An 18,230-nucleotide genomic window follows, 5' to 3' on the forward strand; every position below is an offset into this window, starting at 1 on the left:
TAATAAGAAGAATATTGTAATTGAAGGGGTCGGGGCAAAAGAGTGCCAAGCAACGTTTTCTTAATTTTAAGGGAGAGCAGTTGGAAAGTTTGTTCAAATCGTGAAATCGTACCATTCACGGGAATGATGTATTAATAGCTTTGAAAGTTTCAGTAATATTCATTGTATGTGATTTCCAGGCATAATTTCTTGTTGGCTGCTATTTGTAGGGACAAAAGTCAATAGTTTTAATACCACGTCACAGAATACTGTGGCTTGGCACTTTATTGCCCCAATGGGAGTGACACTTATCTTAGGAATATTATTTTATGATAATGAAACAATGTCTGATATTTCAACTATTTTAATCAGAAATAAAAACTAACACCAATCTTCAGCTAAAATAACATTTCCACCAATAATATTTAAATTGGCAGCAGTTTAAACCGGGGTGGAACTGGCAACTGAAAATAAATTTAAATTAATCAACATAAATCCGTCCCGGAAAAAGGCCTGTTTGTATCTTTTCACTATGCTGTTATTTTCAAAATATGGAATTTAGGAAGTTATAACTGCACATGCATAACATTAAAACTAACAGATCAGCTGCTCCTTTCCTACACTTCTTCAACTTCATTAGTGTCTTCAGAGTCAGAAATCAAGCTGAGATAAAACTGGCGATGGACAGCTGGGATATAGGCCAGGAGTTTCAACACGTCTTGTAGTTTGTTTTTCTTTACTTTTCGCACAGTAGTGCACTTTTGTTTCAAGCTCAACGTTGTGGTGTTTCCTCTTTTTCGCACGTTACAGTCTTCAAAATCCATATTCACTCTTGTTTTTAGTTTGATAAACCATGGATTACTTGCTTCAGTTTTAAATTACGTCTGTCAGTTTAAATTCCATGCCACTTACACATGTTTTTTACTGGTGTTCAGGAGTCCAATTTTTGATGCAGCCAGGTCATAAAAGTCGTCTTGTTTCATGTCTGTTACACTGAACTTCTTCTTTCTCCCACATTCTTGAATGATACGTTTCCAGTCGGCATGGTCGTATACATGCGGTTGATTTCGTTAGTACTTCTCAATTTTGGCAAAGTCTCTATCTGATGGCAAGAATGTGTGGCCAGAAGTTAAAAACCAGTGTACTATCTCATTAAATCGTTTAGTATGAATTAAATAAGACCAGAGTGCCATTCTATTCTAGTTTTTATTCTAGCCCCACACAGTTATCAGAAAAAATTACAAGCTTTTTAGCATCGACGGCGTTTGTTCTCTGATACTTCAGAATTGCACTACCTATTTCGTCACTGCCTCTTCCTGCAATACTCTCATCCCACAAAAACATGCACCCAAAGTCTTTACCACAGTCATGAATTCCTACATTGTATATCCACAATTTCCGTAGATAAAATGCTAGTGAACAGGTGAATTTATGTGTTGGTAAGATCTGCTGTAAATCGACAGATATTACATGAACTGAAGAATTTTCTTTTGCTAACTCACAGTATTCAGCCATCTTTGTTCTCAGTGCATCTGCAGACAGTAGATGGAATTCTTTCTCAATTTTGGAAGATTTTTCTCTTCTTCGGTACCATGATCTATTTTCACTTGTAGGGAGTCGCACGTCTTACAGGTATCTGAGGGAGGGAGTTTGAAGCCAATATTGTACTCTTCACTGAAAATTCGTCTGTATTTATGCTCTGACACAGCTGGGGCGTTTTTTTAAGCAGCAAATTTTAAGTATAAGCCATGCATTTGTTTAATGTTCATATTACTTTCTAAGAGCATTCTACTGGGGTTTTGCATTCGACTGTAATGTGATTGATACTTCGGAAACCTCTCAATGTGCTAATGAACTAGTGCTACAGCTTCATCTGAAGCACGATTAGGCCTGTTGTTATGATTTCCTCTTTTATCTGCTGGAGGTGTGCTTACCTTAGACTTTATTCTTTTTATTATATTGTTTAATCATCCTCGGTGGTTCTGCAGACCATGAATACACATGAATGACTTCTTGCAGATTCGCCGGCTCACACCATCGGTTTTCACTCGGTAAACAAAGGTATTTTGTTTGTAGCTTGGCTCGCCTTCAGGTGCCCTGTATCTCCGTTTTACAGGAATAGCTTCAATGCATCCAAATAAATAACCAATATGCTTATGAAAATCAGCGAGATACCAAAACCCATTAAATATTGACAATATCTGTTGTTCTTCAAGTTCAAAACAGCTCAGGGGACAGCGACATAGCTCTCCAACTTTTGCTCCTGGAACAACTTTTCCGGTCTTACACGCTACATATTCTCTTCCTTCGTTTCACCTCTTCTTATTCATCTGTATCTTCTTAATACGTCTCGTTCTCTTCCTAGAATTGAGACCTTTCTCAGGTGAATGTAACGGTGACCTTGAATGATCCAGGATATCCTAAACAGTGCAAAACACTACGTCTTAGTTGGAGAAATACCCATGTTGTATCCTCTGTTATATAACAAATAACGATTACTTTAACAAGATTGCTGCAAATATATGCACTAGTTTTTCTGTTAACTCGTATAAACCTCTGGTCACAAGTGGCAATGTAACCTTTCTTGAGAAAAATGATGACTGACAGCAACAGATTTAAAATTGGAGCAATATAATGCCAAGCCACACAATGCATATTTGCGTATATTGGTCAACAAAGGCCTTAAACTAACCAGAGTAAACTTTGAACTAAAAAAGTCACTTGCTATAGATCCAAGAGTGTGCTATAACGGTTCCTAAAACATAACCTACCGGGCGAGTTGGCCGTGCGTGTAGAGGCGCGCGGCTGTGAGCTTGCATCCGGGAGATAGTAGGTTCGAATCCCACTATCGGCAGCCCTGAAAATGGTTTTCCGTGGTTTCCCATTTTCACACCAGGCAAATGCTGGGGCTGTACCTTAATTAAGGCCACGGCCACTTCCTTCCAACTCCTAGGCCTTTCCTATTCCATCGTCGCCTTAAGACCTATCTCTGTCTGTGCGACGTAAAGCCCCTAGCAAAAAAAAAAACATAAGCTAATGACTTAATAAGTTACATAACCACATCAACAACGGCGGAAACTTTACTTATGGTCAAAATAATGCCAAGCAACACTTCCCTCGCTTCCACTCTCAGAGGAAATTTCACATGCTATGTGAGGAAGATAGTCAGTGTCTACATCAGGATCACTGGGATATTCTTCAGAATCATTCGATAACACAAGCTTCCTCCTACAATCCATGATAATCTGGGTCTCCTGGTTGCTTGACACTGTTTTGCTCCGAGTGTTTCCAAAAACTGTTGGGGGCAACAAGATTAAAGTCACAAGCAGTGTCACCTGAATGTGTTTCTATGCAAGTTTCCAGTATTTACTGATAGCTTATCATAATCGTCAACAGATGGCACCTCGACAACTCAGTTTTGCCAAAAATGTTGCTTGGCACTCTTTTGCTCCGACCCCTTCAATTACGACCTTAAAAATTCTGGAGTGCGTAACTCGCAATAATAAGTACACGAACCGCTGCAGTTGGTCAAATAAGGTCGGAGAAATACAGTAAAGGAAGGTTGTTTGTACAGTATAGGCTATGCGAAACATTGTAACGCTCAGGAAAAGGTTTTCGTTCATTCCTCGGATTTGTTTCAGAATTTTCCCGCCATCTTAAGACTGCACCTAAAGCTTTAAATTCTCGACTATATTTACTTTGATGTGAGACAGTGAGAATAGTTAAAAATTTCGACATATAAAATATTTCTTTTTCAATTGTTGTTAAATTCAACATTCTGACGGGAGGCCATTTCTACCTCGTTCCATTTAAAACAGGCCTTAATTAAATTATAGCCCCGGCATTTACCTGGTGTGAATATTCAAAAATATAGATGTTTGTATAATGACATGCCATAATTCTTGTTGTACTTACCTACCAGCAGGTATGTCCGGGAATGGTGCTCATCAAACGTACACCATAAAGTTTTGATTCAGAAATTTAACTTACAGATAAGTTATACGGCGGTAGGATAGCAAAAGACTACTAGTGGGAAGGAATCGATTGTTGCCTTAACTAAAGCACAGCCCCAGCATTCGCCTGGTGTGAACATTTTATACATTGAATTAAAAAATGTTCGTATCATGACATTTCATAATTCTTGTTGTACTTCCTGATCAGCAGTGCATATCCGGAAATGGAGCTCATCGAACGTACACCATACAGTCTTGACTCAGAAAGTTGACTCCTTTGGTTGAACCTCTGGTGCCTAGCCTGTACGTCATCCGTCTGCCAATATAGGAAATGCCCAACTAAAATATGTCAACCCGGGTAGGGGTGACGTTTATTATATTGTCTTCCCACAGCAAGTTTGCTCCTAACTGTTAAAGGACCAAGAAGGTAGCCTTAAGGTTTTTAAATAACTGCTTACAGAATCTCGCGCGAACATTGCAAATATTGATTAATCTTTTCAAAAGGACTATTTCCATAATTTATTTAAATAGCTTGTCAGCAATGCCAGTATATCATTCAACTTTCTGAAGAGGAGAGAGGTTTGTAATAGAGTCAATTTGGAGGAAACCGAGAAAATTGGCCGCTAGGGTCGCGCAGCTATGAGTTTTTATTCGGGAGATAATAGGTTCGAATCCCACTGTCGGCAGCTCTGAAGATGGTTTTCTGTGGTTTACCGTTTCCACACCAGGCAAATGCTGGGCTGTACATTAATTGAGGCTACGGCCGCTTCCTTCCCACTCCTAGTCCTTTCCTATCCCATCGTCGCCATAAGACCTATCTGTGTCGGTGGGACGTAAAGTAAATTGTCAAAAAATTGTTGGAGAGGGGTGTAGGGAATCATTTTACAAAAGAATAATGCATGTATATAATTTGGTCTTAATAATTTATTAAAATAAGTATAACGTCGATGTACTATATCACTTCATATTTCAAAGTTAAATATTATACAGATAATAATTATCGTAATGAATGAGATAGGGGTTGGAAGAAGGGACGGGATGAGGACACAGGGAGAAGTACTCACGAATACATGGTCTACCTACTCAGTAGGGGACAGTCTTCGCAACCATGAGTGTTTTTGTGTTGTCTTCCTTTACTCAGAGGATAGGTCCACATTCGAGGCGTTTATTTAACTTCTAATGCTGTATTGGGCGACTATTTTTAACACTAGCCGTATTTATTCAAATACTGGAGAAACGAATGGGACAAGATATCTTTTAACTTGAGAAGAAGTAAAAACACTCATGGTCTTAGCAGATGAGGACACAGAATTCCTAAAGGAACTTACTAAGTTCCATTGGCACAGAACTTTGATAAACATTAATGAAGTCTGCATCTGAGATCTGTGACAAAAGATACAAAAACAACATATATTTACTATCACTGCACATTTTCTACCTAACAGGGGAGAATTTTGAATTCAGTCTTCCAGAATTTGGTGTAGAAGTATCGTATTGGGATGTTGAAAACTCCCAAGATGAGAGAAATGCAAGTCATTATCAACTAGTTATTCCAATGAGGTCGCTGCACCTCAAGTTACATTTAATATAAGAGATAATGTTGGAAAATTGCTGAAGTAAATGTCTCCCATGAGAAGTGTTCAACACAGTAATAACTACATGAACTATGTATGTATTTATAAACAGTCGGCTCATAAGAGCTTTAGAGACAATGATATCGAATGAAAACCTCCGTCTGGACTTCCAGCTATGTTGTATCAAAATAATAGCCAATGGAAATATATAATTCACATAATTACAAAAAATCTTATTTATAACTTGATAATACAATGGTGCTATTTATACACTCAATTAGTGAAAAGATAGTGTCCAGTGGAGATCTTATCCCCATGGAAATGCTTTAATGGAACGTTGAAAAGGATTGATGCACCACAAGCTAACCATGTTGACACACACAGGCTATCTTCGAATTTAATATTTGACTACGGTAATTCATTTATGTTTCTTGACGTGGAGGTGAATACAAGCGAAAGATCTAAAGATATCGTCATATAATGTTAACATCCACTTACAATGATATACGTTATACACCAATGAGCAAAACACACAAAATATTGTCCGAACATTCATTCAGCATGAACATACATCCATACATACACTAGGAACTGAGAATTGTTTTATAATGGTGGATCATGAGGTTACATTGATGATCTATAATGAAATGATCGACCACCAAATTATACTAACATAGAATGTGACGAGCGAATGATCCCCCTGATAAAATAGGAGGCTGACAAGTACACTAAAAAATATGATAATAACAAATTAGGCGGATTTTCGTCCTTCATGGACAAAATTTAAGAACACGAGTATAACAGTGGACGTATTCCACCGCAATGGTGCATATTCAAAACAGCAAGAATGACTATTAAAGTTCCAATCCTTTTCTACGTGAGTATCGCTTCACATGGTGAGAGAAAACGGTTGTTCGGTTACATGTACCAAACTTGCTACTTTCCTTTTCAGAAATGCATTAAATACCTCAGTTTTTAAATAAGTAAACTCTATATTGTTTATACAACATTTATCTAATATCTAAGACGACCTGATTATCGAAGACGAGTACAGACCTAGTACAATACTGCCAGTATTACGGAAACTGGATTGAGTTAGACCACTGATAATCTAAAAGTGTAATAAAATACGCAATATGTTACTGCCTAGTTGATGAGTATTTGTAAGCAGAAACAATGAGAACAACTAGCTGTGTCATGTTAAGCTGCCCTCGATTTACGAGAATCTACACATTATCACAGTTATAATATTTATTTATGAACGAATGCTGAGCGAGGAAATGCATTCTTTACTTCTTCTTCTTCTTCTTCTTCTTCTTCTTCTTCTTCTTATTCTTCGTCTTCACCTAACACTTCAGCAGACTGGAGTATGAGGAACGACCAAATGGCACCTCGTCACTCTTGGACTCGAGTCGAGGTTCTATAAATTAAGAATACCCGTATAATTACAAACGGTAGAGATTCCGTTTTTCGTAATAAATTAGTAGTCCACAAACGTTTCTTAAGGTCCATGCGTTTCCTTTGGTAGAGCTCGAAGAGCCAAGAGACTCGGTTTAGGAACATGCACACTCAATAACCCTGACTTTCTCCCACTCCGTTAACTTAAGTTTCTCCGGGCTTTCATCATCTGCGTGTAGAATCTCAAGTGTCTCCAGTTTACTGGGGGCACAACATGGGCGAGGAGCACCTTTATCTTTCGAGACAAGAGACTGGAGCAATGCGTGGTGATGAGCCGGATTGAACCTGGGCGGACATCGACCCCTACAATACCCAGCATCGAAACTCTTGGGCTGCTTGATGAAACTGAAACCAATATCGTTGAAAATCACTTCCATGGTATGTCTACAACAACGCTGGCGGGGCTTATGACACTCAATGTGTCTGTTCTGACGGAATGAATCGAGTTTGCTGTCCATGGCTGTAGACCGTTTGTCTCGCCCGCCACCGATTTGAACGTTGACTAGGATGTTCAGCACTGGACTGACGGAGCTGTTGCTGCCTCGAGTCTCCGGTGTGACCAAAGTGATGCCTCGTCTTGCACATTCCAAACACTCTACCTCGATTCCCATGTTGCTCGAATCACCACTCACCCAAGACTCAGTCGTACGCGTTAGGTCGAACTCAGTCCACTTGGAGTCAATTGGTGCCAGATGAATTCGGCGTTGATCCACCAGCAGTCTATCTGACTCTACAATCTGGAATACTCGGACTTCCACGGTGTTCCCTCCTCTCGCTGCCTCATCAGGATGGAGGCCCGACACGAACAGTCTGAGGGTTGCATGGTCTACTTCCACCAGCTGACCCTGCCTGGCCTCAGGAATCTCCACTGGGAAGTATAAAAAGATGCTTGCATCGTGCCTATGTCTGACGGCCTTTGTGCTGTGACTTCGATGAGCTCTTGTGCTCATATGATCTGCAAAGAAATGAATAATTTAAGTGAGATATCAGATGGAGAAAAGGACATAGCAAATGCATTTCACGATGATCAAGTTACAAATATCATGGATTTGTTAGGAACATTCCTCGCTCTAGAAAAGAGCGGTGTAAGGGTGCATATTAAATATATTTACAAGTTGCTTTACATCGCACCGACACAGGTAGGTCTTATGGCTGCGATGGGACAGGAAAGGGCTAGGAGTGGGAAGGAAGCGGCCGTGGTCTTAATTAAGGTGCAACCCCAGCATTTGCCTGGCGCGAAAATGGGAAACCACGGAAAACCATATTCAAGGCTGCAGACAGTGGAGTTCCAACTCACTATCTCCCGAATACTGGATACAGGCCTCATTTAAGCGACTGCAGCTATCGAGCTCGGTATCCCATAGTTGAAGAGACTTTCATCAAGGGGAGAAAACCGAGTCCCACTTGAAAAAACAGGAAGAAGGAAAGGCTATTTCACGTTTTAATGTACATTGGAATCACACGCCGGCGGCCGAGTGATTCGTCAGAAAACCTATGCCTAGATCGAGTTGTCGTCCATTGTGGCATGTTAAATTGGTACTTTCATTAGACATTCTTCCGAAACAAGAAATGTTATTCGTAGGTGTACTGGTCGCCTACATAGAATGTTCAGTTCTGTTGGTAGAAAATTGACTAGAGTGGTGAACCTGGTGGTGAGAATGTGACGTAGAATTTGACAAGCAAGTCATACGTGTGACTTCAAAAGTCAAAATGTGGATTCCATACATTATTATTATTATTATTATTATTATTATTATTATTATTATTATTATTATTATTATTATTATTATTATTATTATTATTATTATTATTATTATTATTATTATTATAAGACATTCAAAACAGGAACCACTTACGACAATTGGTTTATGACTCCAGAGACTTCCGAGGAGAAGCAGAAAATAAATATTCAAAAGTGGTATTTTCAGAAGAAAGAAAGAAAGAAGGAGATATGCCAACGAGTGAAGCTGTATTGGCACAAGACCAAAGCCATTAGAGTGAAAAGATGATCCAGGATATCACAGTTGTTACTTCGTGGCTCATAGTGGTCACAATCGAACAGAAGAAGAAGAAGAAGAAGCATGACCAAACCACTAAGGCTCATATACCCTGTTCACGTTGTTTCCGAACATTCTGTATACATACAGAGAGGTGGCGTTGGAAGAAAATGTAGTAGTAGTAGTAGTAGTAGTAGTAGTAGTAGTAGTAGTAGTAGTATTCAAGCATCCAGGTACATTTAATAGGATATTCGAACTGTCCGAAGCAAAAGGAAGGTTGATCACACCTTACAGAACATTAACGGATTGTGACATTTTAACACAGGTGCACGCTCTCAAGATGAGTCATGCTACCAAATGACCAACTTAGCGCATAATACAGCACGCTCTTCACTATTCCTTCAAACGAGAGTGCGGGTTAAGTACTGTAGGCCATATGAGAGGTCTTCCGTCTAATCTATATATATAAAGTAGCTTGTCCTGACTGACTGACTGACTGATTCATCATCGCCGAGCCAAAACTACTGGACATAAAGAAATGAAATTTTGGGGATATAATCATATTAAGATGTAGGTGCTCGCTAAGAGAGGATTTTTGGATAGTCCGTCGCTAAGGGGGTGAAAAGGGGGGCGAAATTTTAAAATTAGTGCGTTTATATCTCAAAACTTTAAAAGTTTACAGATGTGAAAATTGGTATTTAGAATCTTCTTTAAAAATAAGGAAACACGTATTTTTTTGTTTTCAGACAATCCCAATAGGAGGGGTGAAAAAGGGTGAAAAAGGGGTTGAATGCCTAATCAGGATACCGGTGCTTATATCTCAGAAACTGAAGATATTACAGACCTGAAAATTGGTACTTTTGATCTCTCTTAAAAATAAAGAAACACGTATTTTTTTGTTTTTAGAAAATCCAATTAATGGGAGGGTGAAAAGGGGGTGAATTTTTAAAATGAGTGAATCTATATCTCCAAACTTTTAAAGTTTGCAGATGTAAAAATTGGTATTTAGAATCTTCATTAAAAATAAAGAAACACGCATTTTTTTGTTTTCAGAAAATCACAATAGGAATCGTGAAAAGGGGTGAAAAATTGGTTGAATGCCTTTAATGAGGCTACTTATATCTCAGAACCTGAAGATATTACAGACCTGAAAATTGGTGTTTGGGATCTCTTTTAAAAATAAAGAAACATGTATTTTTTTGTTTTTTGAAAATACAATTAATGGGGGGGGGTGAAAAGGGGGTGATTTTTTAAAATGAGTGTATCTATATCTCAAAACTTTTAAAGTGTATGGATATAAAACTTGGTATTTAGAATCTCCTTTAAAAATAAAGAAACACGTATTCTTTTGTTTTCGGAAAATCCCAATAGGAAGGGTGTAAAAGGGTGAATAATGGGTTGAATGCCTTTAATGAGGCTACTTATATATCAGAACCTGAAGATATTACAGACCTGAAAATTGGTATTTGGGATCTACTTTAAAAGTAAAGAAACACGTATTCTTTCGTTTTTGGAAAATCCAAATATTGGGGGGTGAAAAGGGGGGTGAATTTTTTTAAAATGAGTGTGTCTACATCTTAAAACTTTAAAATTTACAGATGTAAAAATTGGTAGTTAGAATCTCCTCTAAAAATAAAGGAACACGTATTTTTTGTTTCCTGTAAATCCCAATAGGAGGGGTGTAAAAGGGTGAAAAATGGGTTGAATGCCTTTAATGAGGATACTTATATTTCAGAACCTGAAGATATTACAGAACTAAAAATTTGTATATGGGACCTCCTTTAAAAATAAAGAAACACGTATTTTTTAGTTTTTGGAAAAACCAATTAATGGCGGTTAAACAGGAGTGACAAATTGGGGTGAATTTTTTGAAAGACTATATCTACAGAATATCTTGGAAACGTAAAATGTTACAGACGTAAAAAGTGGGTGTTTGGAATCTCCTGTAAATGTAAAGAAACATAGGTGATTTGTTTTTGGAAACTCCACTTAAGGGGAACTCAAAAGGGGTGAAATTTTAAAATGAGAATTTTTACAGTATATCTAAAAAAACTTAACATATTACAGAAGTGAAAAATGGTTTTTTATCTCTATTAAACATAACGAATCGTGTATTTTTAGTTTTCAGAAATACCACTTGGCTGGTGGGGGGTGGGTAAAAGTGACTGAAAATGGTGTTGACTTCTTTGAATTAGGCTACTGATGTCTCAAAAATGAAGATGTTACAGACGTGAAATTTGATATTTGCAATCTGCTTTAAAAGTAAAGAAAGACGTATTCTCGGAAAATCCAATGAAGGTGGGGGGGGGGTGTGCAAGAATTGAAAATTTAATTGACTTGATTGTATGAGAATGCATACATCTAATAAAAACTGAAGTTGTTACAGACGTGAAAATTCGTATTTAGATCTCCGTTAAAAACAAAGAAAAACGCGTTTTGGTGGGGAAACCATCTTGGAGGGTGGGAGTGTAAAGGAGTTGAATTCCTTTCATGGGGACACATAAATCAAAACTGAAGAAGTTAGAGTCATGATAATTGGTATTTAGAAGATCTTTTACTATTAAAGAAACAAGTATTTTTTGCGGGAAAATTCACTTAGGGGGGGGGGGAAGAGTAGTGTGAAATGAAGTGAAAAATGTAAATAATTTTTATGGGGATACTTACATCTCAAAACTGAAGGCAATAGACGTGAACATTGGTGTTTGGAATCTCCTTTAAACATAAAGAAACAAGCCTTCTTTTAATTTTTTTTTGGGGGGGGGGAGGTGCGGGGGTGGCGGTAAATAAACTTAACGGCGGTGGGGTGTAGAAGGAGGTGAGACCAATTGACTTTACTGTTCTTAATGTACTTATAAGTATCCTCCGTTGCTCAGGCGGCAGCGCGCCGGCCTCTCACAGCAGGGTTCCGTGGTTCAAATCCCGGTCACTCCATGTGACATTCGTGCTGGAAAAACCGGAGGCGGGACCGGTTTTTCTCCGGATACTCCGGTTTTCCCTGTCATCAGCCACTCCAGCAACACATAATAGTAATAATAATAATAATAATAATAATAATAATAACGTTCCGGACCGTCGTCAAATGTGCGGACCGCGCTGGCAACGGCTCCTGGACGAGTAATGACTAAGAATGCAGTCCGGCCGCGGGTTCAGTGCCGCCAAAGCACCCAATATGACACCGCGCCGGATCTCCTGAAGGATTTTATACATATTACAATTATTATAGGAAAAGATGGCAAAGATTTACGGACTCAACTGACCGTCAGGAATACCTGAGCCTAGCCCGGGAAGTACGAAATCGATTGCTGGAAAGGAAGATTGAAAAATGGGAGGAAACGTGCCGTAATCTAATAGAAAACGAGTCAGATCGGGAATTTTGGTGGATTCTCGCAGAAAACGAGGCAGATCGCGAATTTCGGTGGATTATATATCTAAAACAATAAGCATTCAATTATAAATTTCAGTATAATACCGTAGCGAAGCACGGGTATCTTGCTAGTGTAAGATAAAATACAAAATTCTGTACATTGAAACTGTAGCTAAAACGAATGATCATGGAAGAATATGCAATTATTTTTCCATAGAAAGTAAAGCAAACGGGAAGCAACAGCATGCTAAGTAGTTTCTCTCATTTTATGTACCCATGAAGGAATAGATGAATGGCGCGAAAGCTCCAGTCAGTCCACGCTGGAAGTTCACTCATGGCTGCACAACACCACACCAGAGTAACAGCGCTTATCTTTCGGCTGTAGATAACAGCCATCTTTTTTGTTTCTTATTGATAAAGGTCATCGAAGACAGTTACATGGTCCATTAATGAACTTTAAAACATCATCTCTCCTTCAATTCCTTCGTTAATGAAGTATATTAATCTATTTCAGTCCACTTGTATAAGAGAAATATATATATATATTACAATTTGCTTTACGTCGCACTGCCACAGATAGGTTTTATGGGATAGGAAAGGCCTAGGCGTATAAAGGAAGTGGCCGTGGTCTTAATTAAGGTACAGCCCCAGCTTTTGCCTGGTGTGAAATGAGAAACCACGGAAAACCATCTTCAGGGCTGCCGACAGTGGGGGGGATTGAACCCACTATCTCCCGGATGCAAGCTCACAGCTTCGCACCCCTAATAGCACGGCCAACTCGCTCGGTAAGAGAAATATAAATTCCAACAATCAGAACGTACTTTTCTCAATAACATTGCCACCAGCGCGGCAGAATATATATATGTTGTTAGTTGCTTTACGTCGCGCCGACACAGATAGGTCTTATGGCGACGATGGGGCAGGGAAGGGCTGGAAGTGGGAAGGAAGCGGCCGTGGCCTTAATTAAGGTACAGCCCCAGCATTTGCCTGGTGTGAGCAGAATATATTATCAGTACGGCGGAAGTACCATTTTCTTAGTATCGCGACACATTAATTTTCCAGTGCATAGAGAAGTGTATAAATATTTGTACTCAGTGCCCGATGAACTTACCAGTGGCAAGTTTTTAAATTTGGATGACCTCATATGCTCTATTTTGATCACGAGGAAATTTAATTTTGGTCTGGACAGGCCTAGCATCCAACACTTGACAGTAGCTATACATGTTTCCTGTTGGCCCGCCATCCTAGCGCATCGCTCCTGACGCATGAAATAGCTCCACCTTTGATAATTCTGCCTGCGTGTCGAGTAGAATTAGAATATCCCATCTACCTCCCCAAAGTGACTTGTATACTCCACCACCCTATCATGGAGGAGAGCAATCACTTTCGGGGTGCTTGCCGATGGCTGCAGTTCATGCAACAAATATGGGGATTAACCGACGTGTAACAGTGAACCAGTGAGTATATTTCTTTCAGTAGCGTATGCTGGGATCAAGACGTGGGCTACCACTAGACTTAGCTTACCCCTTTTCGATAAGTTAGATTGGTGAACGTTAAGCCTTAAGCGTTTTGAGCTGCAGCCAATAACCAACGGAGAAGCCTGCTGTGTTGTCAAGGCTGCTTCACAAGCTACTGCTCTGGCCTCTGCTACTGTCAGTACTCAACACCTGATCAGTGGAGATGGTAGCCTAAGGTTTAGAAAGTCCTGCTCTGTGGCTAAATCACTGATAGAGATCAGTGGGCTAAATGGACAGAATGCTTGCATGTGGTCCGATGGCCCCGGTTCAATTCTCAGAATTAACCCCCTTGTACTATTAATTCCTCTGGCAGCGGGCGAGTTGGCCGTGCAGTTAGGGGCGCACAGCTGTGAGCTTGCATCCGGGAGATAGTGGGTTTGAACCCCACTGTCGGCAGCTCTGAACATGGTTTTCCGTGGTTTTCCATTTTTACACCAGGCAAATGCTGGGGCCGTAACTTAATTAAGGCCACGGCCGCTTCCTTCCCTTTCCTAGGCCTTTCCTATCCCACGGTGGCCATAAGACCTAACTGTGTCGGTGCGACGTAAAGCAAATAGCAACAAAAATTTTCCACTGGCTTGGGGACTGGGTATTTATGACGTCTTCGCCATTCATTTCATCCTCAATAGGTCACCACCAAACCTATACAGATGCCATGAAGCATATATTATTATTATTATTATTATTATTATTATTATTATTATTATTATTATTATTATTATTATTATTATTATTATTATTATTATTATTATTATTATTATTATTATTATTAAATTAAATGTTGCATTTTACAGCGGTCGTACCCATCGTTCAATGGTTTGTTAGCTTCCTCTGGACATTAGTGGTGGTGTCCAACCCATGATCACGGGTTCGATTCCATCCAACAAAAGAGAATACTAAACCTGAAAGATTGCATTTCATTTTCGCAGATCTACCTATCTACCTACAACAAGAAAGCTGCATTACCCCTATTACTGCAGCCCTGCACTGTCTTCCTACAAGGATGTAGAAATAAACGGGAGTTAAATATCAGCACCCTGTTATCTGTATAATTAATTTAGAAGTATAAGGTGAGGAAGTATTTACCATGAGTAAAGCATGGTTGACAGCAGTGGCGATCTGACGGAGCGAAGCCTAGCACAGATATCCCTTCACCCCGGTGCTCGCACCTATCCGATTAATAGCAGCAAGCCGCGCAAGGTGAGTCGAGGGGCGAGGGTCGAAAGCCTTGGCTGCAATGTCAGTCCCCGTTGTCTTGCTCTCAGAAATACGTGGGACGTTTTTTTCTCATTGTTTTCAAGTTTTGTAAATGGAACTGTGTGCCAGATACTTACATTATAATGTGCTTTAGATTTCCATTGCTCTTTTTGGAGCTTTGGGCTTCACCGATAGCCTTGGTAGCCCTCAGTATATGCCACTGATTTCTTTTCTAAAATCTATATTACTTCAAGTAAAGTGGTACAGCCCATGTGGGCCATGCAGAGGGCTGGCAACCCAGCAATCAGGAGAGGTCGGGCGACAGAGTGTATCAGCCTAGGGTCACCGCTTATCGCTCGTTCAGCTTCATACTACTCTCAGTCGGCAACTCCCAGAAAAACCGACCTAGCAATCTTCTATAACAACTGTACCGTCAACAATCTAAATGAATGTCATAACGGCCAAACAGGCCTCTTCCAACGAGGTTTAATTCTTGTTTTAATTATATTTAGCATGGTTTGCCTGCGGCTGAAAATATCAGCCGACGTAATCCTGGTATGTCAATAAAGGAAATAGAACTTTACATTATACTGAAGAAGAATGCCGATGGCGTACTATAATGTAATCCAGGAAAAGCGAAAGGCTTTGAAAATGGTATTACCACGTGTTTAATACGTAATAATAATAATATTGATTTTACGTCCCACTAACTACTTCTACGATTTTAGAAGACGCCGAGGTGCCAGAATTTTATCCCGCAGTAGTTCCTTAACCCTCAAACACACGCATATGGGGTGGAATCCACCCCAGGTCATTTTATTTCCTAGTAAAATGTACAAATAACTTTCCTGTGCTCACCCCGCTCTTGTACCTTTCTGGCTGGATCCCCGCAGGGAGAGTCATTCTTACATAATCTATCTTAAAATCTCCAATTAATACAGTAATTCATATTTTACAATACAATGATATGTGGGGTGGAAAGCACCCCCACGCGTGTGCCTGCGTCCTAATATCTGGCGCGTGTGCTTGAGGGTTAACGTGCCAGTAAATCTAATGCCAGTAAGTCTACCGACAAGAGACTGACGTATTTGAGCACCAAATACCACCGGACTGAGCCAGGATCGAACCTGCCAGTTGGGCTCAGAAGGCCAGCGCTCTACCGTCTGAGCTACTCAGCCCGGCAGGCAGGATACATCCGAACTTTCCATTAACAGTCTTAACAATATCAAATGAAAACATGTTCACAACACCACACTACTTCAAAGGTTCGTAATAATGGACAGGTAAAACTCCATCATAGAAAATTTATTGAGAATTTAAGAAGAATGATAGATGGGATGAAAATAAAATTTTGTTTAGTTTTAAAATGGAGGAAGCTTGGCCATTCAGGTCTCCAAGAAGAGATGCTTCAACTCTTTCGATTATTCTGCCTGCAGGTCACTACGTGGGAACTTGGCAAGTTGTCCACATTTCAATACAACAGTAAAATGTTTCCTTCCCGTTTTATTTTTCATTATTTCAACCAATTCCTCAGCCAACTATTACACTACAGTTCCTACGGACAATATCAACTCATGTTAGAAGTAAATGTAGCGTGGCACAACAACTTCGTGCCAGTAATGTTACATATTCTGCAGTAATCAGATTGTTCAAAACAGTTGAAGGGGAGATGAAATGAATTGAGATGTTATAGAAAGACGAAATACTTCGCCTACAACATATTCCTTCTCATCATCTTTAGCTATTCTCACACCAACTTGAGCTGACAATTGGTGGTGTACAGGGATCTCATTATGCTCCTAAGGTTAATAAGATACCTATCCTTAGAATGTACTCTAAGGACTAGAAAATAATTTATTACAACTTCTCTTTGGTAAATGATACACAATTTTTATGAAAATGTAAATGAAATTCAAATCAGCTTCCACAGTGACTTGCATCATTACAACTGAAGACTTCAGAAAAGTCAATATTTTCTCCAATCGACCTCGAGGGAATGTGAGCGATGCCCTGCGGGACATTAATTTTAAATGCTCAAGGCTGGATATTGAAATAAAACTTTCTTTCTTTCTTTCTTTCTTTCTTTCTTTCTTAATCTGTTTACCCTCAAGTGTTGGTTCCTCCCTCGGACTCAGCGAGAGATTCCACCTCTACCGTCTCAAGGGCAGTGTCCTGGAACGTGAGACTTCGAGTCGGCGGAGACAGCCGGGGAGGAGGACAGGTACCTCGCCCAGGTGGCCCCACCTGCTATGATGAACAGGGGCCTAGTGGGGGGGGGGGGGGAGATCGGAAGGGATAGACAAGGAAGAGGGAAGGAAGCGGCCGTGGCCTTAAGTTAGGTACCATTCCGGCATTTGCCTGGAGGAGAAGTGGGAAAGCAACTTCGATGATGGCTCAAGTAGGAATCGAAACCCCTCTACTCAATTGACCCCCGAGGCTGAGTGAACCCCGTTCTAGACCTCGTAACACTTTTCAAACTTCATGGCAGAGCCGGGAATCGAACCCGGGCCTCAGGGGGTAGCAGCTAATCACGCTAATCCCTACACCGCAAAGGCGGACCTGAGATAAATAAAGAATACTTTAAATCAGGAAAAGCTAGTAATTATATTTCATTTGTGATCTTGAGTTTGTTTGTTTGTTTGTTTGTTTGTTTGTTTGTTTGTTTGTTTGTTTGTTTGTTTGCTGAGTCATCAAGCCGAAGGCTGTTTGGATCCTCAAATAGCACCCGCAAAAACCGATGGTGCCTCCGTAGTGAGGTGTGCTAGGCAGGATGAGAAGAGAGGTAGTTTGCCATTGTTTTCCTCATTGGGCCAGAAAGTGCTATTGTAGCACGACCAGCCCTATGAGCAGTACTTGTAGTTCTGGTGACTAGGCTTAAAATTAAAAGTGGCTGTCGTTCACAATATATAAACTCAAAACTCATTACCAATACTGCTATGTGTTTACGTTCCGTCAGTTGCTGTAAATATTAAAGACGCCAGAATGGCGGAATTGCGACCTGTCACACTTGAAAATCTACTAATACTGATATATATACCGAGAAAGTTGCCACGTGGTTTGGGTCGCGTAGCTATCAGCTTGCATTCGGGAGATAGTGGGTTCGCACTCCACTGTTGCCAACCCTTAAGATGGTTTTCCGTGGTTTCCCATTTTCACACCAGGCTATAGCATAATTAACGCCAAGGTCGCTT

At 40.0% G+C, this 18,230-nt stretch overlaps 1 protein-coding gene across 1 annotated transcript in view; it reads right to left on the reverse strand.

Moving 5' to 3' along the window:
* Positions 1-4,849: 4,849 nt before the first annotated feature.
* The window catches only part of mav (maverick), a 46,374-nt gene continuing 32,993 nt past the window's right edge, over positions 4,850-18,230 (reverse strand). Inside the window, exon 3 of the mRNA XM_067139437.2 lies at positions 4,850-7,919. Coding sequence (XP_066995538.2) covers positions 7,060-7,919 — 860 coding nt within the window. The 3' untranslated portion in view covers positions 4,850-7,059. The remainder of the gene's footprint in view (positions 7,920-18,230) is intronic.

This window comes from Anabrus simplex, chromosome 2 (assembly GCF_040414725.1).
Source record: "Anabrus simplex isolate iqAnaSimp1 chromosome 2, ASM4041472v1, whole genome shotgun sequence".
Lineage (NCBI taxonomy): Eukaryota > Metazoa > Arthropoda > Insecta > Orthoptera > Tettigoniidae > Anabrus > Anabrus simplex.